The sequence below is a fragment of the Myxine glutinosa genome, chromosome 4 (assembly GCF_964187855.1).
Source record: "Myxine glutinosa chromosome 4, kmMyxGlut1.1, whole genome shotgun sequence".
Taxonomy (NCBI): domain Eukaryota; kingdom Metazoa; phylum Chordata; class Myxini; order Myxiniformes; family Myxinidae; genus Myxine; species Myxine glutinosa.
The window spans coordinates 144,298,760-144,324,221 of record NC_136264.1 but is presented as its reverse complement, the minus strand read 5'-3'; the positions used below and the strand labels follow the sequence as shown (position 1 = coordinate 144,324,221).

Below are 25,462 nucleotides of genomic sequence, written 5' to 3'. Positions count from 1 at the left end.
GAGCTCTCCCATGACTCACATCGAAGTGGTGTGAAAAAATGTTAACTTCATACAAAAAACACACCGACGTAACTGGGTAACATAGTGACACTTGTCTTTCTCATACATGAAGAAGAAGAGATTATACTGCATTTAATAAAAGACAAAATAGCCAATTACAAAATTCAGCAGAAGCTAATGCAGTTAGTATTTCCACCATAATAGTTTCCATTAGTAGATATACATATCAAAATATGTACAATGAAATGTAGACATAGGAAAAGTCAATTTTCCCCATGTAACCTGACACACATCCACACTGTGGCCTCATCAAATATCAAAACACAAGTCCAAAATACGTGATCAGATAAGCATCGTAATTCTCTGTTTTTGAAATTCGATTTATTTCTTTTTACGAATAAAAAAAAAAGAGGTGATGAATCAAATGGGGATGGGGTGATGGATGATGATCATGGGGGTGATGGATCAAACAGCCCACGGTCGTTATTGTGTCCAGTTATTCGTGTCCTGTAGGTTATAGCGATTACTCATTGAGAAAAACACAGCTGATAAATGAAAGGATAGGTGTAGAGATATTAGAGATAAGTTATTGAAGGATGCAGGTAACTCAGTTGTGATTCTGCTGTTGCGCAGGCAGGCTATGTTATCATGGCAGTTCCTCCAGTGCTGCAGCTTCAGATGTCATTTGATCCACCAGTGCCACCCATGCGTGGGCAGCTTATGCAGCGTCTACCCATGGGCTCAGTCATCAAGGCCATCATGTACTATCGAAGTACTTTCTGGAGAGAGAAAGGTTTGGAAGATACGCTCTTATCATATTCATCATTAAAAAAACTTTCTATGATTATATGTCCACTAGCAATGGGTTTCAAACTGAGCATCCGTGTATAACTAGGGCCCACAAACGTGGCATGAAGGGATTTTATGTAACCCTGCAGTTGGTGAATGCATTGTGTGCAAGTGAATTGGAACTGGACATTTGGCATTGACATGACATGAAGGGACTGGCATTTGTGAGACTGTGGGGTCAAATTTGGTAAAAAGGTGGCAATATAAAGATATCTGGAATCTGAGCTAGTCTCAGGAGAATTACCATGTTGCTATCAGATTGTTAGTAAAATCTAGTTTGCTCATGGATGTCCTTCCGAGACAGTAATTTTCCTCACCTGTATGGTCATGTCTACCATTGATGCCATTATCGTATTTGCTTAAAGCCCTCAGGGTAACTTAGGATGGGCATTGACATTCGACCAATTAAAAGGCAGCTTCGTCTTAAAACAAATCCTTGAAATCAGATTAATAAAAAAATTGTGATGATTTTGCCGATTGTGGGATTGAGAACTATTTTAGACCTGTAAACACATGTGTTAAGAAGCACTCTAAATAACTTGTTTTTATCCCGTTACTCTTTCTCTTCCATCCTTTTCTATTTTCTATAACAGATTTCTGTGGAATATCATGTATTGAAGATGAGGAATCTCCAATCGCACTTACTATTGATGATACCAAACCAGATGGAACTTATCCTGCTATCATTGGGTAATGAGAAAATACTTCCTCAAGTAACATATTTGACCCTTGAGTATATTGCAGTATTTAAGAGCCCGAGTTCAAGTCATGTTTGCTGGGTAAGATGCATAGTCCTATTACAAATGAGTCTACTTGTGACGAATGCACATACATATGTACTATATATATATATATATATATATATATATATATATATATATATATATATATATATATATACAGTGGGGAGAACAAGTATTTGATACACTGCCGATTTTGCAGGTTTTCCCACTTACAAAGCACGTAAAGGTCTGTAATTTTTATCATAGGTACACTTCAACTGTGGAAGACGGAATCTAAAACCAAAATCCTGAAAATCACATTGTATGATTTTTAAGTAATTAATTTGCATTTTATTGCATGAAATAAGTATTTGATCACCTACCAACCAGTAAGAATTCCGGCTCTCACAGACCTGTTAGTTTTTTCTTTAAGAAGCCCTCCTATTCTCCACTCATTACCTGTATTAACTGCACCTGTTTGAACTCGTTATCTGCATAAAAGACGTCTCCAGACCGTCTCCGACCACAAAGACCGCAAAGACCGACCGCAAAGCCGTCTCCAGACCTGTCCACACTCAATCAGACTCCAACCTCTCCACAATGGGCAAGACCAGAGAGCTGTCGAAGGACATCAGGGACAAATTTGTAGACTTGCACAAGGCTGGGATGGGCTACAGGACAATAGGCAAGCAGCTTGGTGAGAAGGCAACAACTGTTGGCGCAATTATTAGAACATGGAAGAAGTTCAAGATGACAGTCAATCTCCCTCGGTCTGGGGCTCCATGCAAGATCTCACCTCGTGGAGCCTCAATGATCATGAGAAAGGTGAGGGATCAGCCCAGAACTACACGGCAGGACCTGGTCAATGACCTGAAGAGAGCTGGGACCACAGTATCAAAGAAAACCATAAGTAACACACTACGCCGTCATGGATTAAAATCCTGCAGCGCACGCAAGGTCCCTCTGCTCAAGCCAGCGCATGTCCAGGCCCGTCTGAAGTTTGCCAATGACCATCTGGATGATCCAGAGGAGGAATGGGAGAAGGTCATGTGGTCTGATGAGACCAAAATAGAGCTTTTTGGTTTAAACTCCACTCGCCGTGTTTGGAGGAAGAAGAAGGATGAGTACAACCCCAAGAACACCATCCCAACCGTGAAGCATGGAGGTGGAAACATCATTCTTTGGGGATGCTTTTCTGCAAAGGGGACAGGACGACTGCACCGTATTGAGGGGAGGATGGATGGGGCCATGTATCACGAGATCTTGGCCAACAATCTCCTTCCCTCAATAAGAGCATTGAAGATGGGGCGTGGCTGGGTCTTCCAGCATGACAACGACCCGAAACACACAGCCAGGGCAACTAAGGAGTGGCTCCGTACCAAGCATCTCAAGGTCCTGGAGTGGCCTAGCCAGTCTCCAGACCTGAACCCAATAGAAAATCTTTGGAGGGAGCTGAAAGTCTGTGTTGCGCAGCGACAGCCCCGAAACCTGAAGGATCTGGTGAAGATCTGTATGGAGGAGTGGGCCAAAATCCCTGCTGCAGTGTGTGCAAACCTGGTTAAGAACTACAGGAAACGTCTGATCTCTGTAATTGCAAACAAAGGTTTCTGTACCAAATATTAAGTTCTGTTTTTCTGATGTATCAAATACTTATTTCATGCAATAAAATGCAAATTAATTACTTAAAAATCATACAATGTGATTTTCAGGATTTTTGTTTTAGATTCCGTCTTCCACAGTTGAAGTGTACCTATGATAAAAATTACAGACCTTGTCGTGCTTTGTAAGTGGGAAAACCTGCAAAATCGGCAGTGTATCAAATACTTGTTCTCCCCACTGTATATACATATATATATATATACATATATATTGTTACGTTTGTGGGGGTAGATGATGGAATCCCATAGTACAGATAGGATTGTATAGGTAGACTCTGGATGCGTCGGAGACATCTCGATGTATTTAAGTAGGGCAACTGGAGCTTAAGATTGTTTATTGTCACGAGGGATGAAGCTGTGTTAAGTAGATAGGGGGTAAGGTTAGTTTTCCCCCCGAGATGTGATTGCCTCCTGTGGTTTTTTCCCCTATGTTTTTACATTTACAAGGCCAGCCATGCAACCATCTCCATTAACCAACAATAACCGACATAACTGCTGACAGAACCCAGAACATTTCCGATCGGGCTAAACCCCGCCACCATGAGGAGATTGTAACCAGCAGGCCACGCCCCAAGCTTCATCATTGGTCGAGGAGACATAGGGTGATTTGACAGAGCTCGGCCATTGGTCAGTGTGACGTCAGAGCGAGAAGCTTTGAGAGGGAGGGAGGAAGAAGAGTGTGTCCCTTGGCTCTCGCTCAGTAGTCTCTTGTTGGATGATCGAGAAGGAAGGCGGCACCATTGGGTGTGTGTGGATCTCGTGCTGAGAGAGAGCGGTGTTGGCCATTTCGATCGTGAGGAGAAGGTGTTGGCAGTGGTTTGTGGGGCTCTTGGCGCTTCAGACCGAGTGGAGAGCGAATGAGGACCGCCCGCACGAATTACCTCATGTTTGTGGCGCCGTGGAGAGCGACTCCGCGCTATTGTTGGAGCGTTTCCCACACGAATGGCTTCGGGCCACCTTGTACTGCAGACCTTACCACGAGCACCATTTTGAGGCCACAGTTAAGTGCCAGCATGAAAAGGAACATTTTTTAAATATTATCTTTCCCCTTGTCTGTTTTTGTGTCTGAGTGGAGGATCCTCAAAGTAGGAATTTCAATTATTTTACCTCAACCTTTATTTCGCCTTGCATTTATTTTCATCAAACCATTATTGTTGAATTTCCTTGTGTTCGTTGATTTGTTGTGGGTTCGAGAATAAACCTGTGTGTTTCGCCAGGTAAGCATTTTGTTTCCTTCCATCCAGCACGCGCCAAAAAGTACCGCCAACTTTCGGGCTGCCGCCTCAGGAGTAAAAACGAAAGACCATTCATCACCCAGTGGTCTTAATCGCTAGGTGACACGACAATATATATATATTTATATATATATATATTTATATATATATATTTATATATATATATATATATATATATATATATATATATATATATATATATATATATATATATATATATATATATATATATATATATACACACACACACACAGTCACGTGAAAAAGTAAGTACACCCCATGTAAAGTTTTGACTTTTTAACGATATTTCAACATACAGCTATTTGATTTTCATTTCAACAATATTGATAGATAAAGGTGATATAATATAACAAATATCATGAAACATTTACATTTTGTAGTCCATTGTATAATTTAAATAAACATAAATGCAAATTTCGCATGTGGGAAAAAGTAAGTACACCCTTGGCTCTAATAGGTGGCATTGCCCCCTTTGGCAGAAACAACCTCAAGTAGGCATTTCTTATAACTGTCTACCAGTCTCTGACATCGACTGGGAGAAATTTTTGCCCACTCCTCCATGCAGAATTCTTTCAGCTGTGCGATGTTTGAGGGGTTTCTTGCATGCACAGCTCGTTTCAAATCCCCCCGCAACATCTTGATGGGATTTAGATCCGGGGTTTGACTTGGCCATTCCAGAACCCTCCATTTCTTTCTTTTCAGCCATTCCTTAGTGGATTTATGGGTATGTTTAGGGTCATTGTCATGTTGCAAGGTCCACCTTCGGTTGAGCTTCAACTTTCCGACAGATGGCCTCACATTATCCTCAAGCACCCTCTGGTACAATGAAGAATTCATAGTGGATTATATGATGGTGAGCTGCCCAGGCGCTGATGCAGCAAAGCTGCTCCAAACCATAATATTTCCACCACCATGCTTTGCAGTTGGTATCAGGTTCTTGTGGTCAAATGCTGTCTTTGGTTTTCCATGTCTTCTGGTACTGTGGCCAAATAGCTCTCTCTACCTTTGACTCATCTGTCCAGATCACATTGTTCCAGAAGTGCTGGTCTTTGCCTGGGTGTTCATTGGCAAACTTTAGTCTCGCCCTGATGTTCTTTCTGGACAGCAAAGGTTTCCTCCTGGCACACCTCCCATGTAGATCAAATTTGTGCAGCCTCTTTCTAATGGTAGACTCGTGCACTTTGACATCAACAGTGGCATGAGCTACCAGTAGGGTCCCATGATGACATTCTGGGGTTCTTCGAGACTTCTTTCAGCATCTTGCGGTCTGCTCTCCGGCTGAACTTGCTGGGGCGGCCTGGCCTGAACAACTTGGCAGTTGTTTGGAATCTCCTCCACTTGTAGATGATCTTCCGGACAGTCAAATTATTGATTTCAAATTGTTTGGAGATCTTTTTAAATCCCTTCCCAGACACGTAGGCATCTATAACCTTCTTTCTGAAGGCCTCAGAGAGCTCTTTTGATCTAGGCATGGTGATTCTGCACACAACAACAAAGAGCAAACCAAAGTAAATGTCTGAGGTTTAAATAAGACAGGTTCCTCCATGATCCTCTCTAACGATGTTCTAATCATTTGCACCTGAGCTGGTGCACCTGATTCTAATTTTAGGTTTTTGAAGTATTGATAAATGTAGGGGTGTACTTACTTTTTCCACATGTGAAATTTGCATTTATGTTTATTTAAATTATACAATGGACTACAAAATGTAAATGTTTCATGATATTTGTTATATTATATCACGCTTATCTATCAATATTGTTGAAATGAAGATCAAATAGCTGTATGTTGAAATATGTTGAAAAAGTCAAAACTTAACATGGGGTGTACTTACTTTTTCACGTGTGTGTGTGTGTGTGTGTGTGTGTGTGTGTGTGTGTGCGCGCGCGTGTGTGTGTGTGTGTGTGTGTGTGTGTGTGTGTGTGTGTGTGTGTGTGTGTGTGTGTGTGTGTGTGTGTATTCTGACATGTATATAGCCAGCGCCTTTTGCATTTTTATGTATTTATGAGATGCTGGTTTTATTGATGTACAGTACTGTATATTGATATATAAAAGATGTCAACTGATTTTTATGGCGTAATCCATCGGGCAAAGCCGTCTCGAACAGTGTTTGTCTGTCCGTATGTATGTCCCCTCAAACGTATCTCAATCAGAGCTGAGGATATGGTCACATGACAGGTTACGTTTGATGTCATTATGGCGTACTGCGGCTGACTCTCCACACTCCACCATTTTGATGTATATGCCGTTCATGCCGAACATTTCGTCGAACCTGTCATATATCACAATCGCCATGCCCAACCTTTACGTTTTTCATTCAGTGTGAAACACAAACAAATCGATTGTTAAAATGATCATAAAATATCGAAAGCATAGACGTTACAGCTTTTCCAACAATACGGTATAGGCCTTACTTCGGCGTTATGACTCATCTGCGGACCGCTTCGGACAAATTAAGCCAAGGTTTCCTAATACAGTAGTCTATCATTTCAGTAGTATTGTTTTCGTAATAATAATAATAATAATATAGTAAATATAAATGGCCTCTAAAGGTGGTTATTTTATATATATATAACCATAACCCTTTAATCCCAATGTATTGAATACAAAGTTGATGGATTGAAGCAGTGTATGGCTCATGATCAATGATCTAAGCGTTGTTCGGCACTAATATTAATAACCCGAGGAAGTAGGGAATTAGCCTCGGTTTTTTTATGGTAATATAATTTTCGAAATAATGATAACGTAACGTCAATATTATAGTAAATCTAATCGTAACTCTAATCCCTTCGTAGCGACTGCAAACTTACTGGAAGTTAAAATACATCCGTTTTGTGTCCGTTACGTCATTACGTCTATGATGTCATTATGACGGCTGAGTCCACCGACCAACATTTTAATTTACAAGTACACCCGCTCACTACGGGAGTGGCAGGAGGGGTCATTCCTCTTTGGGGTATATAGATTACAGTCGATCTATGGTCGGGTCTCAAGAACATTGGGTGTGCTCATTTACCAAGTTTCTTGTGGAGAGATGGCCAAGTGGTTTAAGTATTCGAGCAAGCACTCCATTAATAACCGTTAAGGAACGGCTGGCTTGGCAAACGCTCGCTAGCTGCTTGGTAAATGAGCACACCTCCAACCCTTGTGGAGTACATAGATGACAGTAGATCTTCGCTCAGTTCTGTAAGTAAAACTTACCTCACTGATGTCGGGATTCCTCCAAATTTCTTTGTTTAATGTTATAAACAGCAGTAGCGACTGTTTAAAAAGCTAATCATATGTGTTTGTGGTTTATAATATTTTACAAGCCCGGCTACGCCGCTGTTAGACTTTTGGTCTTGTTTTGATATAATGAACTCCTAATACATGCAAACAGATAAATTCCATAATTTTAAATTGGCTTATGGGAATTGCAATGTTTAAGACTCAAGTTTCTAAATTTGAGTCTTAAAATGGTATTTCATTCCATTTAGATGAGTTATACGTATATGTTCTTCCTGATTCAAGGTTATGTGGCTTGTTAATCTGATTATTTTTCCTTGGATAGATTCATTACTGCACACAAGGCTCGGAAACACTGCAACGTGAGTAAGGAGGAAAGGTGGGTTTGCTTATTTACATACTCTCACTTATAAGGCTACCTAAAGATTATGTATGCAAATGTGGGGTTGGGGTGTAAATTGTGAAAAATAATATTTGGAAAAACAAATAGTGAAGGTAGGAAGAGGAGAGAAATGTGGAAAATGGAGGAGTTGGTGGGAGGTGAAAATGGAGAATGGATTTGGATGGGAAAGAGTAAGGAGAGGGTGTAATGGAAATGAGGCATCTGGAGAATAAGTAATGGGGATCAGAAACTCTGCCATTTCACTTATTTCATCACTATGCAGCGATCTCAGGAATGGTGTTGAGCTGCAAAGTTTGGAGTAAAGGTTTGAATGTCCACTCCAAGCCTGGAAGGTCAGCAGTTCAAACCCGGCTGAGTCATACTAATGACTTAAAAATAGTATGTGCTGCTTCATTGCTTGACATTCAGCATTTGAAGGGATAGAGCATAGACAAACAACCATAGGTTTTGTGGACAGGTATTTTATCACATGGTCTTAGGTCAGCTTATTTTGTGTGTGCAGCAGTTGTCAATCTTGCGTTTGGTGCAGAGTTTATCCCTCAATTGCATCTCAGCCCAGCAACTGATCGTTTGTGTGGAGTGGATATGAATGCCGAGGTGTCCATCAAGTCGATCACTTTGATGATGCTGCTCTCCTACAGAGGCAGATGAAGTTCACAACCCATGTCTTAGAATAAAATGAGCTGGGACGTCACAATGGTCCGTGGCCGGTCCATGCTGATGTTGGTGAAGGTGGCGTTACCTTAAGTCTGTCTTTAGGTAAGTCAGCCAGGACTTGGGTAAAAAGCTCACCTCTGAATATCTTGCAGATGCTGAGGTCCCCTTGTCTGTCTATGACGATAGACTTGACGGTCTATGATGTGTCTGACAAAATTATAGGCACCTGTGATTAAGTGTCTTCCAGCTTGTATAGCTGTGAAGATTAACTTGTTGGGACGGTGGCAGGGGTTTTCGACGGTCCACACGGTCTCCACGTTTTTCAAAGTTAAGTCTGTTCACAATTGTATTTTGTCGAAACTGTATTTATCGTTCGGTGTGTGAACATGTAGTGTCCCCCTTGGAAGTTTCTCGGTGTTTATCTTTCATAAATTAATCGTTTGTTTGCCGCGTCGCGAGCAAGGCCTTGCAGCCTCAGGCTTCCCCCGTCGAAGGTTGTTCCTTCCTTCGCTGTTTTGCTAGCTTTTTTGATTTCCCCTTCTCCACCAAGCTTCACCAAACATCTACTATTTGTCTAACGTTGTAACCCCCACCCCCCCCCCCCCCGAAACAACAAACAAAAAAACAAACAAAAAAAACTTTTATTTCCCTTTCTCCTCGTGTGCTTTTGCCTCTGCCCACGTGCGCTGTCTCGCCCCGCCCCCATTTTCCCCTTGCCTTCCACCTTTTGCCCTGTTCAAGTGACTCGTGGTCGTCGCTCTAGGCTTCCTCTCCCCACTGGTATTTTTGTGAATATAAGATTGTTCTTCACAGTTCTGTTTAAATATGTTTCAACTATCCCCTTCAGTGTTTTATTCAGTGGTTTATTACAACATGCTGTTTTTCTTCTTATTTAAAAGGCTCCCTTCAATTTCCTCTTCAACTCATTCCATTTCAAAAAAATATTCAATCTCTTATGATTCCAAATCACTCCATGCTCTAAATTCTCATTCATTCCATCCCTCCTCCATCGTTCTTAAACGAATCGCTAACTTGAAAATCACAACAAACCCAATTTGTTACATATGTTCATCGTTCATTAATCATCCACTTTCTAAACTCCCCCCTTGACCCTCCCCTTCAAATCTCCCCCCCAACCATCCCTCCCAAATTCTCCCTCCTCCCACCTCCTTCTCAAAGCTGCCTCCTCCCCACTTCCTCTCCCTCCTATGTCATACCTGCACCTCCCCCAACCTTCTACTTTCCTCTGCCCCCCCTCAAACAAACTCTCACTGTGCCTCATTCCATCACCATCAAACCTTTCGTCCTCCTCATCCTTCCCTTTCTTGTAACTCTTCTGTAATCTCTGACACACTATCAACTGCTCTTCCTACAACCCCCTCTCACCCTTCATCTGACCCTACCCCTCCCCTCCCCTGTCCTGCACCCGATGCTCCCCCTCTCTCCTCACTAACGGTATGGACCTCAAACATCCGGGGCCTTCGCTCAAACCTGATTGATCTCTCCATTCAGGTTGCTTCTGAAAATCCAGACATGATCTGCTTAACAGAAACTTTCCTCCTTCAAGATGTCTCTGATTCCTTAATATCTCTTCCTGGTTACTCCCTCCTCCGGTACGATAGACCTGATCCTCATCCTGGTGGTGGGGTGGCTATCTTTATCAAAAACTCTCTTCCTCACTCTCCCTGCACTGCCCTCTCTCCACCCCACCCACAGGAGTACCTCTGGCTACGGCTTCCTCTCCGCTCCCACCTTTTGTTCATATGTGTTCTGTACCGTCCTCCAAACAGTGATGACTCCATTTACATTTCTCTGTCGGACAACATGGACCAACTTCTATCAACTCATCCAAACTCTCTCTTCCTCATATGTGGCGACTTCAACTATCATGCCAGCTGGCTGGGTGTGGGTTCATCTCTCACCAGCCATGGCACCTCAGCAAAGGACTTCTGCGACTCATTGGGACTGACACAATCTGTCAATTTCCCGACCCGGATCTCAGTCAATGGAGTATCTTCTCTTCTGGACTTAGTTATGACTAACTTCCCTGCAAATGTCTGCTGCTCTTCTTCTGCTCCAATCGGTTCTTCTGATCATGTGCTTGTTAAAGTGGACATCTCACTGGCCATTCTCAGAGAGCCTCCTCAGCGCCGACGAGTCTGGCATTTCACTCAGGCCGACTGGCACGGTCTGCAAGCAGCCATCAATCAACTGGACTGGTCTCCCATCTCTAATGCCTCTGACATCAATTCTTCCTGGGAATTCTTCCAAAGCAAACTGCTCTCTCTCATGCACAGATTTATCCCATCTCATCTTACCCTTCCTCCCGTCCATGGTACACTGAATCTTGTGGTGAGGCAGTTGCCCTGAAACAACTTGCCTTTGCGTCTTGGAAGGCAAATCCAACTGAAGGCTATCTCAGTTCCTTCCACCAAGCTCGAAACAAGTGTGTTTCTACCCTCAGGAGTGCCAGGAAGCACTATCTCTCCACACTCAAGATTGAACTCTCAAACCTGTCTCCTTCCTCCAAATCCTGGTGGCGTCTGGTCAAATCCGTTTCTGGTGTTTGTTCCCCCTCCATCCCCTCCCTTACCTCAAATGGCTACACAGTTGACACCGCACGTGACAAAGCCGAATGCCTCAACTCTGTGTTTGCCTCAAAATCTTGTGTCCCAAACCCATCTCTCTCTGTTCCCACCTTTCCCAGTCGAACCCAACTGCTCCTGGACTCTGTGTCCTTCTCTCCTGACAAGGTGGAGAAGTTTTTATCAAACCTCGACTCTGATTCTGCAACTGGACCAGATGGCATCAGCCCTCGGGTCCTAAAATCCTGCTCTATCTCACCCTCTCTTTGTTCTTTTCACCCTCTCTTTTGCTCAAGGTCATCTGCCAGCATCTTGGAAATCAGCAAACATTACCGCTTTACACAAAAAAGGTGCAAAAACAGATCCTTGCAACTACAGACCAATCAGCCTGCTCCCAATTATCAGCAAAGTCATGGAATCCATCATTGCTTCAGATATCAAATCCTTCCTCTTCTCCAATGGCTTGATCTCTGATCATCAATTTGGATTCAGACCAGGTCATTCTACTCTGGACATGTTGCTTCTGCTGTCTCAACAATGGATGGAGGTCCTCAATGCCAAACAGGAAATCAGAGCTGTCTCACTTGACATATCACGTGCCTTCGATACGGTCTGGCACCCAGCTCTGCTCACCAAACTCACCTCCTATGGTATTCAGGGAAATCTCCACTCATGGCTTGCGGATTTCCTCTCTGGTCGTAGGCAACGTGTGGCCCTGAATGGATTTCTCTCATCTTCCCTGCCTGTTCTGGCTGGATTTCCCCAAGGTAGTGTTCTGGGCCCTGTGCTATTTCTGGTCTTCATCAATGACCTCTCCGACTCTCTGGAAAATCCTCTCTATCTCTTTGCTGATGACTCCACTATCTGCCGCTCCATTCCTCATCCCTCAGATCGGTAGTCTGCAGCCTCCTCACTCTCTGCAGACCTGGACAAAATCACAGACTGGTCAAACAAGTGGAACATGTCTTTCAATCCTGACAAATCTCACACTCTTACAATGTCTCTCCGAAAGGACCGACTGGACAACCCTCCCATCTACTTTCTCAACAATCCTCTCCAAGAAGTTCTGTCGCTCAAGCTTTTGGGTCTCACTATCTGCCATGATCTTTCTTGGGAAAACCACATTTCCAAGCTGGCCTCCAAAGCCAGTCGCCGACTGGGTATCCTCCGTCGTGCGAAGTCCTTCCTTGGCACACCTGAGCTCCTCACCGCATACAAGGCTTTCATCCGCAGCTCAATGGAATACTGTTCCCCCCTCTGGGCTGGTGCTCCTGCCTCACACCTTGCTCGGCTTCACGCTGTTGAGGCCAAAGCTTTCAGAATCATTGGAATCTCCTGCGATGTAGTCAACTCCGAGGGCCTTTCACTCACTCACCGCAGGCAGGTTGGTGGTCTTTCTGTCTTCTACCGACTCCTCTCCGGCCTTGCTCCCCCAGCTCTCTCAGTGCTCTGTCCCCCCAATATTCCTTCAGGTCGCACAAGATCTGCCTGCAATCCTCTTATGGTTAAACTGCCAAAGTCTAGGCTCTCTGCTCACCTTCACTCTTTCATTCCCCTTTTCTCCCGCCTCTGGAACAAACTCCCCCACTCCCCCACTCCCTTCAACCCCACTCCCCCACTCCCTTCAACCCCACTCCTCCCTCCAGGTCTTTAAAACAGCTGTTCCCCACCATCTCTTATCTTCCCCCATCGAAAACCTTGATCTTTTCTACCCCCGGTAATTCACCCCAGAGTCCTTGCAGTGTTCATATGTTTTATTCCTCTCCCACCTCCCCCCAAGTCCTCCCGATGTCCCTGCTCTCAAATGTTGTTTTGTGTCCTTCCCCCTCTCTCCCCATCTTGTCTGCCGCTCCCCTTGTTTTTTGTGTTTTGTGTGTCGGTTTGTCTTTTTGTGTGATTAATGTTAGCTCTTTCACGAGCCTCGATCTTGTATACAAAAAAAACAAAAAAAAAACTGTCAGCCTCAGTGCTGTACTTCCTGATGGGAGTGCTCCACAATCCGCCTCGAGATGGAGCTGTCTTTGGGAAGGAGTGTAGGGTGGCAACTGCTAAAGTCAAAGTCTTCCTTCAGCTTGAATGATTCTTTCTTAATCTAAGAATGAACTTGTTTGTATAGGACTCTTTTTATGTTTCTGGCAGCCTGAGCTCAGTTTTTATTTGCATTCAAGTCATATATCTTTTCAATTGAAAGATTATTTTTGAACCACATGCAGAATGACCCTCTCAACACTCAGTAATCCTTCACAGCTTATCTGTCTTATCTGTCTCCCTCTTCCAAATCCTGGTGGCGTCTGGTCAAATCCGTTTCTGGTGTTTGTTCCCCCTCCATCCCCTCCCTTACCTCAAACGGCTACACAGCTGACTCCGCACGTGAAAAAGCTGAATGCCTCAACTCTGTGTTTGCCTCTAAATCTTGTGTCCCAAACCCACCCCTCTCTGTACCCACCATACCCAGTCGTACCCTGCTGCTCCTGGACTCCGTGTCCTTTCCTCCTGACAAGGTGGAAAAGTTTCTGTCAACCCTCGACTCTGATTCTGCAACTGGACCCGACGGCATCAGCCCACGGGTCCTAAAATCCTGCTCTGCCGCTCTATCTCACCCTCTCTCTGTTCTCTTCACCCTCTCTTTTGCTCAAGGTCAACTGCCATCTGCTTGGAAATCAGCCAACATCACCGCTATGCACAAAAAAGGTGCAAAAACAGATCCTAGCAACTACAGACCAATCAGCCTTCTCCCAATTATCAGCAAAGTCATGGAATCCATCATTGCTTCGGATATGAAATCTTTCCTCTTCTCCAATGGCTTGATCTCTGATCATCAATTTGGTTTCAGACCAGGTCACTCTACTCTGGACATGCTGCTTCTGCTGTCTCAACAATGGATGGAGGTCCTCAATGCCAAACAGGAAATTAGAGCTGTCTCCCTCGACATATCACGTGCCTTCGACACGGTCTGGCACCCTGCTCTGCTCACCAAACTCTCCTCCTTTGGTATCCATGGAAATCTCCACGCATGGCTGGTGGACTTCCTCTCTAGTCGTCGTCAACGTGTGGCCCTGAATGGGTTTCTCTCATCTCCTCTTCCTGTTCAGGCTGGAGTTCCCCAAGGCAGTGTTCTGGGCCCCGTGCTTTTTCTGGTCTTCATCAATGATCTCTCTGACTCTCTTGAAAATCCTCTCTATCTCTTTGCTGATGACTCCACTCTCTGCCGCTCCATTCCTCTTCCCTCAGATCGGCAGTCTGCAGAGCCTCCTCACTCTCTGAAGACTTGGACAAAATCACAGACTGGTCAAACAAGTGGAACATGTCTTTCAATCCTGACAAATCTCAAACTCTTACTATGTCTCTCCGAAAAGATCGACTGGACAACCCTCCCATCTACTTTCTCAACAATCCTCTCCAAGAAGTTCTGTCGCTCAAGCTTTTGGGTCTCACTATCTGCCATGATCTTTCTTGGGAAAACCACATTTCCAAGCTGGCCTCCAAAGCCAGTCGCCGACTGGGCATCCTCCGTCGTGCGAAGTCCTTCCTCGGCACACCTGAGCTCCTCACCACATACAAGGCTTTCATCCGCAGCTCAATGGATACTGTTCTCCCCTATGGGCCGGTGCTCCTGCCTCACACCTAGCTCGGCTTCACGCTGTTGAAACCAAAGCTTTCAGAATTATTGGAATCTCCCGTGATGAAGCTATCTCTGAGGGCCTTTCACTCACTCACCGCAGGCATGTAGGTGGTCTTTCTGTCTTCTACCGACTCCTCTCCGGCCTTGCACCCCCAGCTCTCTCTGTGCTCTGTCCCCCAAATATTCCTACAGGTCGCACAAGATCTGCCAGCAACCCTCTGATGGTTAAACTGCCGAAATCTCGGCTCTCTGCTCACCTTCACTCTTTCATTCCTCTTTTCTCCCACCTCTGGAACAAACTCCCTCACTCCCTTCAATCCCACTCCTCCCTCCAGGTCTTTAAAACAGCTGTTCACCACCATCTCTTATCTTCCCCCATCCAAAACCTTGATCTTTTCTACCCCCGCTAATTCACCCCAGATCCACCTTGTTTGAAATTCCAACTTCTTTCCTGGAAGTCCTGGCAGTGTCCATATGTTTTATACCTCTCCCACCGCCCCCTTCCCATGCCCCCCCCCCCCCACCAAAGCCCTCGCCCTCTCTCAGATCTCTCGATGTCTCCATGTCTCTCGGTCCCTGCTCTCAAATGTTGTGTTTGTGTCCTTCCCCCTCTCTCCCCATCTTGTCTACCACTCCCGATGTTACATGTTTTATGTGTCGGTTTTCTTTTTGTGTGATTAATGTTCGCTCTTTCACGAGCCTCGATCTTGTATACAAAAAAACAAACAACAAAAAAACCAAAAAAAAAAACATGTTGCTAGTCTGAGAGGTTTGTGTTTGTCCTTGTTTGACTTCAAAGCTTTAACTTTCACAATCAGAGTTGCGATTGCTCATCTGAGTGATGTCGAAGATGAGAAGTGAGAGAATTTCAAACTCGTAAGTTTTTGCCTGTTCGAAAGGTTGACAAGGATGGTGTACTGTGAAGTTCCTAGTGTGGGTGTGGACTTACTTCCACATCTCTGGGTCATCTTAATCAAGTTGGAGTTAGGTTAGTGAGTGAGTGCCAGATATCATCCCAGTGAGTCCTGGCTTAGGTGAGTCCCAGATATTATCCGAGTCAGAGAGGTCTGTCTGTGATTTCAAAAGAAACTCAAATCCCCCAAAGGCCTAAGCCAAGAGAAGTGTTGAGCTGGCTGAAACGAGTGTGTGGTCAGGTCCTGCTAGGTTCCTATTTGTAGGAACATGATGCCATTGACTTGGTTTTAATATGGTGTGTCTTTTATTAACTCTGTTTGCTATGTCGACATGGAAATGTTTGGCTTCATTTATGATGTGGCTGAGGACTACCTGCTGTCCATGTATAATGTATATAGTAAGTAGTGCTCTCTCTAGGCACTCTCATTTCAGGTTTGACTGTCTGCGCCAATTCTGGGGCTAGCACAACACACAATTCCAGACAAGTAATTGAGTTGGTGTGCGAAGGTGTTACTCTTCCCTTGGATAGCAAGAATGACATGCGGCTGATCAATCTCAATGGTTATGCATAGATAAGCGACTGCATCTATGGCTCGATTGCCGACATCTGAGAAGATGTGGACCTTCCTTTGTTTAATCGACCCAAAGCCTGGTGGATTGTAACACCATTGGCAGGGCCAGTTGACAGGGTTGTAATGGTCCGTTGGACATTTATGTCTTCCAGGTATGCTAGCGAAGGACGATAGTAACTCCATCTCAAAGTTGTCTTCTGAAAGCTGTCATTCCCATATGTCTTGTGTGACATTTGATTCCTTCTTCATATCTGTCATGAATTCCTGAAGGATGGTCCTTCCCTCATATATTACTGGCGCAGCTAGGCCCATTGAATCATATATAGAGTTGACTATCAACACGCCTCCCCGCCAGGAGAAGAGTCCACTTTGAAGGTGAAAGTGTCTTGTTCAAGAGACAAATGCACTCTGACAGATTGTTGTGCAGGTAAGGCATCATGGTTGAGGTCTGGACTTTTTAAAATTCCTTCGATCTTCCTTCCTTAGGGAGGGTGTTCATCGCTTCCTAGCTGTTGGAGAGAATTTTTCGAACCAGATGATCTTCATTGTTAAGGTATCTCTACTACATTCTGTCAGGATAGCTGTGCCTGCAACAGGTTTGGATGTTAGGCCATCATCAATGTTGGAGTTTTGTTCAATGAACTCTATCACATCATCTCTGTGAGGATTTTTGCACTCCTCACAGACAATTCTCAGGCCAAAAGTTGCTGCAGGAATTGAAGAGGAGTTGCTAAAGAGGTGAAGCTTCATCCTGTATTCAATGACAGGTTTTGTTTGGTCATTATCCTGGAACCACAGGAAGCGAAGGAGATCACGATCAATGACCTGGATAAGCGAGAAAGTTGTGGTAACATTTGTTTTATGTCGAAATCGATGCAGATATCAGATTACTTTCAGTTGGAAACACTGAAGTGTCGCAGGTACCGTATCTATCATTCCACATTGTGTGATCGCTTCATTCTCTGGCATGTGATGAATGCATTCCCTGGTAGTCTGTTAATTCTTTCCAAGAATGCTTAACAGTCAGTCAACTTTGGCGTTTTCCATAGGGGTTCTAACAATGATTTTCAGTCAGTGTTAAACCTATCAAGGATTGTTCAGTACTCTCATCTGTCCTTTCTTGAAAGGTTTCCCTTTGAGCTTGTGTGAGCACCAGTTTTCATGGTGTTGAGGAAGTGTCAATCTTCAACTAACTTGGTCTTCTTGTGATCGTCTGCAGCCTTTTGGTTGGCGTCTTTACTAACTTAAGGGGGTGTGGGGAGTAATGTTTTCATGTACAATCACGTGAAAAAGTAAGTACACCCCATGTAAAGTTTTGACTTTTTCAACATATTTCAACATACAGCTATTTGATCTTCATTTCAACAATATTGATAGATAAAGGTGATATAATATAACAAATATCATGAAACATTTACATTTTGTAGTCCATTGTATAATTTAAATAAACATCAATGCAAATTTCGCATGTGGAAAAGGTAAGTACACCCTTGGCTCTAATAGGTGGTATTGCCCCCTTTGGCAGAAACAACCTCAAGTAGGCATTTCTTATAACTGTCTACCAGTCTCTGACATCGACTGGGAGAGATTTTTGCCCACTCCTCCATGCAGAATTCTTTCAGCTGTGCGATGTTTGAGGGGTTTCTTGCATGCACAGCTCGTTTCAAATCCCCCCACAACATCTCGATGGGATTTAGATCCGGGCTTTGACTTGGCCATTCCATAACCCTCCATTTCTTTCTTTTCAGCCATTCCCAGATGGATTTACTGGTATGTTTAGGGTCATTGTCATGTTGCAAGGTCCACCTTCAGTTGAGCTTCAACTTTCCGACAGATGGCCTCACATTATCCTCAAGCACCCTCTGGTACAATGAAGAATTCATGGTGGATTATATGATGGTGAGCTGCCCAGGCCCTGATGCAGCAAAGCTGCCCCAAACCATAATGTTTCCACCACCATGCTTTACAGTTGCTATCAGGTTATTGTGGTGAAATGCTGTCTTTGGTTTTCGCCAAACATGTCTTCTGGTACTGTGGCCAAATAGCTCTACCTTTGACTCATCTGTCCAGAGCACATTGTTCCAGAAGTGCTGGTCTTTGCCTCGGTGTTCATTGGCAAACTTTAGTCTTGCCCTGATGTTCTTTCTGGACAGCAAAGGTTTCCTCCTGGCACACCTCCCATGTAGATCAAATTTGTGCAGCCTTTTTATAATGGTAGACTCGTGCACTTTGACATCAACAGTGGCAAGAGCTACCTGTAGGTCCCGTGATGACATTCTGGGGTTCTTAGAGACTTCTTTCAGCATCTTGCGGTCTGCTCTCGGGCTGAACTTGCTGGGGTGGCCTGGCCTGAACAAGTTGGCAGTTGTTTGGAATCTTCTCCACTTGTAGATGGTCTTCCGGACAGTCGAATGATTGATTTCAAATTGTTTGGAGATCTTTTTGAATCCCTTCCCAGACTCGTAGGCATCTATAACCTTCTTTCTGAAGGCCTCAGAGAGCTCTTTTGATCTAGGCATGGTGACGCCGCACACTTCAACAACAAAGAGCACACCAAACTAAATGTCAGGTTTAAATAAGACAGGTTCCTCCAAGATCTTCTCCAACGATGTTCTAATCATTTGCACCTGAGCTGGTGCACCTGATTCTGATTTTAGGTATTTGAAGTCGTGATAAATGTAGGGGTGTACTTACTTTTTCCACATGCGAAATTTGCATTCATGTTTATTTAAATTATACAATGGACTACAAAATGTAAATGTTTCATGATATTTGTTATATTATATCACCTTTATCTGTCAATATTGTTGAAATGAAGATCAAATAGCTGAATGTTGAAATATGTTGAAAAAGTCAAAACTTTACATGGGGTGTACTTACTTTTTCATGTGACTGTATATGTGATTTTCACACGTCTATTCTTCCTTCTCTGCATCCTGGCAGGTCTAGATTTGAGCTTTGTGGCTGAAGTTGTGATTGAGGTTGTGTTTCTGATAAAAAGTTGTTACTGGCTAAAGCTTGTGCTCTCCCCTTGGCTGTGCCCATGCACAATTCGACTAAGGCAGACCAGTTCAAGTCTATGCACTGGGTCCAAGATGTATTCATTGGACCATTGAAGGACCCCCTTATTTTGAGCGACAGTTGCTGCCTATGTGTAAGAATATATCTATATCTTCTGGTATTTTCTCTCTCTAATTTTTGTCTGAGGTGATTGAACCACTTGCAAGGTTCTGGTGATTATCTCATTCCTATCACAAGGAGAGGCCCTTGTTCTCGAAGATGGTTGGGAAATTTTCTTTCCATTGAGGGACTCTACTATGAGTCTGCTTGTTCATCGTCCTCTGATGATAACTCTGCTGTTGTTACAGGAAGAGAGCTCATATTAATGCGTAGGGCCTTAGATGTTCAGAGCGTTGAAGACCTTGGGGTCACCAAGGCATACATTTGACTGACCACCAGGTACAGTGTATCTCTAGAAGAGGGGTTGCTCTTGGGGTAGATCTTAGTTAAAATTATCTTACAGCAGGAGTGAGCCTTTGAGCATTTTTGTATACAGGGTACACTTGGTATTTGCTTTGGGTTTGTCATAATCGTCTTCTTGACAACCAAGTTGTGTCATCCGGAGCCATACATTGTACATTCTTGGTTCTTCAAGCTTGATCCGAGCATGTATTCCAGATCATACATCGTTGACTCACAGTCCCATCGTGACAATGACCTCAATATTTTTCGATGTCAAAATTAAACCGTAACAGTGCATCCTTGAGCATTGTGCCTTATTGAAGGATAATTGGAGCCATCTTTTGGATTACTATATCGGATTGTTATTGGAACCCAAAGCAACCTCTTTTCTTGAGCATTTCATTCACTTCTCCAAAAGGAATTGGAGTTCTTAAGTTGTAGTATTGAGGGCACGATGCCACTGTCGAGAAAGGTGGGCCAACATTAACCCTCACTCCCACCCCTCCACCCCCATGCATTACCTTATTTGTCATGGTTAAAGTTTGCCTCCTAAATTTCCAATATCCTGCTGACATGAGCAGGAACTTTAAAATGAAAAAGAAAAAGTTTAGTATACTGAACAAAATTACCGAGAAGACATCTTTCCTCACCTTACTCCATTTGTTTTCCCCTAACCCTACGAGGAAGCAACAGGGTGCCCACAATCGTTCATGAACATTTCCATTGTAGCATATTGTTATGAATTTGGGTAGAGCAATATCTAGAGTCAGATAGATCTGTATAGGTAGGTATCCGACTGTCGTGATAGGGAATCTACCTGTAATAAGTTCTATGTTTAGTCCGGTTTGTCGGTATAAGCTGTATTGATGTCCCCGCTACGAGGGAGCAGGGCGTGCTGAATAGTGCAGGGATTATGGATAAGATTCCTTTGTTCGTCATCCCCTCTGTCGTCAAACCTGTGTCTCTTATGGCAACGCACTCATATAAACACTTAGATAGGCCCTTAGTGCACAACAGTAATTAAATTCCCCTCCCTTACAATAAGACTGTGGAAGACAAGCAGGCAGCGGCCGCGTACAACACCGGCGTGGGCGTCAGACATCGTGGCAGACTATAGCCATGCCCAGGAGGACTGTTGATTAGTCCATAGGAGGGACAGAGAACTGCCCCGTGATTGGAAGGAAGGGAAGGACTGGTGGTTGGCCACGAGGGTGGCGTGACATGGTGGCGGGAAGCACTTGGCCAATGAGAAAGCATGAGCGCATGAGTCAGAACCTTCGAGAGGTCGAGAGACGAGGCTCTGGCTGGGGCAGAGGAAGGAGTGACGTGACACACGAGGGACAAGAGGACGCGCTGTACGACATTTTGTCTCTTGGCTCTCTTGGCTTCTTCTTGTCTCGGCCAGTTCCCTCTCTGTGCGTTCCTGGCATTATTCGGACTCTCTCCGTGCTGGATCGGCTTCGTGTGGAGATCGCTAGCCCTGCGTTGGACCTTTGGTGCTTTTGGCTCGTCGTGGTGCTCAGTGCTTTTTGGTGCTGTGAGCGGATGGGAACTCGGGTGTGACTGGCAAGGGGCTTGCAGCGAGGCGCTCGGTGAGGCCTGACGGCGCGCGAACAGGCGCGCATCGAGGCCTGTTTCCCGCCGACATCAAAGCGGGCACTTGGAGCTTACGATTCCTTGATGACTGATAGATAAGGCCATACCCCACAAAACATTACACAACGTTTTATTTTTATTAATTCATTTCCCCTGTGCTGTATCCGAAGTGAGTGGGGACGTCCCGATTAGGACATTTTATTTATCACCGCGTATTTTCCTGTCCCGCTATCCTTGTAAATAAAACCTTGTATTATTTCCATTTCCTTTTAGACCCGGATTCCCGTTTGAGTTAATTCCCTGTACAGGTACGCGCTTTTGCCGCTTCTTCCTCTTTTGCCTTCTTTCTCCCGTGCTTTTATTGCAAAATCCGTATTTGGTCGTTGCCTCCATTAAAGCCGTTCGGTCCTCTGCGAGCCCTGGTATTAACCGAAGGATTCGCGCGACAATATTTACCCTGAGCAGACCACTAATCCACCAAAGGGTGCTGCCAAAGCATCCTTCGATAAGGCGAGCACTTAGACTTTGCTCACAGTGTCAACGCATGAGTTGGCCCTGCTCTTGACTTATTTTAGGAGCTCCTATCCCTCAATAAGGCCTGACGGGTGAATTGAGCAGGAATTAGAAACCTTTTATGGTGCCGATGATAACTCTCCCACTCACTGCGAAAAACACCATGGCACCTTTAACTTACAAGAACAACCGGTGCTGGCAGACGCATCATGTGGCTTAACGTCATTCCGATGGACACAATAATGCCTGGTCCTACATGTGAAACACCAAGGTGAGAGATTATAGTTGTCTATAAATTATAGTGTAGATTATAGTTGGATTCAGAATCAGGCTAGATGGCTCAAAGGCAAGTGTGAGTACCTTTAGCCTTTCCTGCCAGAACTGAGTTGGCATTGCTAATACTTTAACTTGAATAAAATTTGTTATATTTCATTATGTTCAACATTTTTCCAATATGAGAGGTATCAAATGCTATTTTTTGTGCTTCTGCCATCTCTAATCCGATACGTTAATTTATGGTGCATGGAATGGTTCATCCATAATTTTCAAATGAATATGTACAGGAATGGTTGATGAATGGCTTCTCTCCATGATCTGGTGATACGGTATTCTACTTTTGCAGGAAAAGAAGGATTTGTGAAATTTACTCAAAGGTGTTTGATTCAGAAGAGGCACTGTGTGTAAGTTCATAAAGGAGCATTTGATTACAGATCATGTATCACATTCAGAATCCTCTCTTCGTTTTTTTTTCTTCCAGGAATTATGGCCAAATTAGTCAATATTTTCAAGATATAAATTCGCGCTGCCCCTTCTAAGTGGAACATTTTCTGCAACTTTTATTTCATGACATTTTATTGAATTAGGCCTCCTTATCAGACTCTATGAAAATCTAGACAAAAGGAATTTTGTTTTTCAATACTTGATGGGATCAAATGAAATATGCACATGCACAACTTCAGGATGTCCCTGAAAGTTTTGTTTTCAGTTTCAGTTTTCACTCAAATCCCTGAAAGTTTTGAAAGTAGAATAATCAGTAGATGATCCAAACATACTTTCCCTCCATTATAGATATTATGTACGAGGGGCAGTCAATAAGTACCCTTAAAATATTTTTCACAACTTGTTAATTGCATGTACGTGTGTAACAACTGTTATTTTTCAACATAATCTCTATTGCGTTCAATGCATTTTTCCAGCGCCTTACTGAGGTCTGGATTCCTCTAGAAAAAAAATATTTTGGCTGCTTGTGTAGCCATTCGTGCACCATCTCTTGGACCTCTTCGTCGGATCGGAAAGTGGTTCCACCAAGCTCCTCTTTAAGTGGCCCAAAGGTGTGGTAATCCGAAGGGGCGAGGTCTGGCAAGTGGGGTGGATGAGGAAGACACTCAAAATGCAGGTCCTCGATTGTTGAAACTGTCGCGCAGGCAGTATGGGGCCGAGCATTGTCAAGCTGCAACAAAACACCGGTAGTGAGTAGTCCACGACGTTTTGATCTGATTGCTGGTTTAAGATGATTTTTAAGGAGGTCGCAGTATGATACACTGGTGACTGTGGTCCCTCTGGGCATGTAATGTTCTACAAGTGGTCCTCTGCTATCCCAGAAGAGCGTCAGCATCACATTTCCAGCGGACGGCTGTGTGTGGAATTTTCTGGGCTTCGGTGAAGTTGAATGGTGCCACTCTTTGCTTGCCCTCTTCGTTTCTGGCTGAAAGTAGTGGACCCAGCTTTCATCCCCAGTCACTACGTGCTGTAAGAAAGCGTCGCCTTCTGTTTCATAAAGTTACAGAAGTTCTTCACATGCATCCACTCTCTGTTCTTTCAGTTCGGGTGGGAATTGTCTAGGCACCCACCTTGCAGACACTCTGCGGAACCCCAGCACGTTGTGAATGATATGGTGTGTTGAACCATGGCTAATGTTCAATTCAGAGACCACTTCATCCAGCGTAATGCGATGGCTTTCCCATAGCACGCGCTCAACTCCTGCAACCATTTCTGGTGTGTCGGCTGTGTGAGGCCGGCCCGAGCGAGCAGCATCTGCCACACTGGACACTCCACTTTTAAACTTCCTGTCCCAGTCGTACACCTGCTGCAGCGATAAACATGCATCACCATATTGCATTTTCATTCTGCGATTGATTTCACTGGGATTCACACCCTCACTTCCCAAAAAACGGATGACAGAACGTTGCTCCTCCCTGGTGCATGCTTCTAAGGGAGCCGCCATCTTGGAACTGCTCTAATGACGTCATACTCTCAATGTTGCCAGATCTAAAACAGGCAAAACATGACTCTTACCCATAGATATAACATATGTCGTCTACAACGACACACATTACATTCTCGAATTTATATCGCCATTTTAAGGTTACTTATTGACTGGCTATCGTATAATGTCATTGTGCGTTATAACAGAAAATAGTGAGTAACGTGCTATGAACATAAATCGTTTAACAAGTTAGGTAAATATATAACAGGAAGTTTTAAAAGAAGTGAAAGTATAAACATTTAAAATCTACTGAATGAATAACTCCTGTGTGTATGTCAGCCGGTACATTATGAGGAGAAGAACTGGATGGAAGAGCAGTACTCAGGTGGATGCTACACTGCATGTCTCGCTCCTGGAATATTGACGGAGTATGGCAGGTCAGACCCCTTAATAAATGAATTAATAAATACATACACATGTCTTATAGGGAACTCCCTTGAACGATCCTCATCTTTCATGTGTGCAAGCTTAGGAATGATTTTGTATTTCTTCACATGACAATCAGTTGCAGGAAGTAGTGCAATTTTTTTAACTGCAGTATTTTTGTGAACAGTAATCCACACATTATGATCCTAAAAGTGCAGGTGATGTGATTTTATTTGTTTAAATGAACATCAAAAACCCTGTTTAGGACTTGTATCTGAACCAATGGCTCTAGGCTTAAGTTTGTTATCCCTGAAATACTTATTTTCCAATTTAAACATTCTGATAAACAACTCCATTGCCTCAAGGAAGACCATAACAATTGTTACTGTGGCAGCAAAGCCTACACAGGTGGTCGAACACCAACAATTGGGTTTGTGCAGCTATCACATGTTAGTCAATTTGTATTGCCAAGTAAAGCCGCTGTCACACCTTGACGTTTTAGCCAGCGTATGCCGGCGTATGAAAAATTTGGCGAATACGCTGGCACACGTCGAATACGTTATGGGTAAGTTTTGTATACGTTAAGAGCACGCTGAAGCACGCTGGCATACGTCGTAGTACGCCGAGCTCGTCGACAAATTTTGTGCATGCACAAAATTTGTCGACGTATGCCAGCGTATGACTCACACTAGCACTCAATTTTGATACGTCGGCATACGCTGGCTAAATCGTCAAGGTGTGACAGGGGCTTGACAAACATGACTGAGAAAAATTGGTGTAAAAAGTTACATGAGCAC

At 43.9% G+C, this 25,462-nt stretch overlaps 1 protein-coding gene across 1 annotated transcript in view; it reads left to right on the top strand.

The window, feature by feature from the left end:
* The window catches only part of LOC137425338 (amine oxidase [flavin-containing]), a 63,859-nt gene that overhangs the window by 25,315 nt on the left and 13,082 nt on the right, over positions 1 to 25,462 (top strand). The window contains exons 8-12 of the mRNA XM_068113658.2: positions 634 to 793; positions 1,443 to 1,539; positions 8,034 to 8,087; positions 22,656 to 22,713; positions 24,579 to 24,676. Coding sequence (XP_067969759.2) covers positions 634 to 793; positions 1,443 to 1,539; positions 8,034 to 8,087; positions 22,656 to 22,713; positions 24,579 to 24,676 — 467 coding nt within the window. The remainder of the gene's footprint in view (positions 1 to 633; positions 794 to 1,442; positions 1,540 to 8,033; positions 8,088 to 22,655; positions 22,714 to 24,578; positions 24,677 to 25,462) is intronic.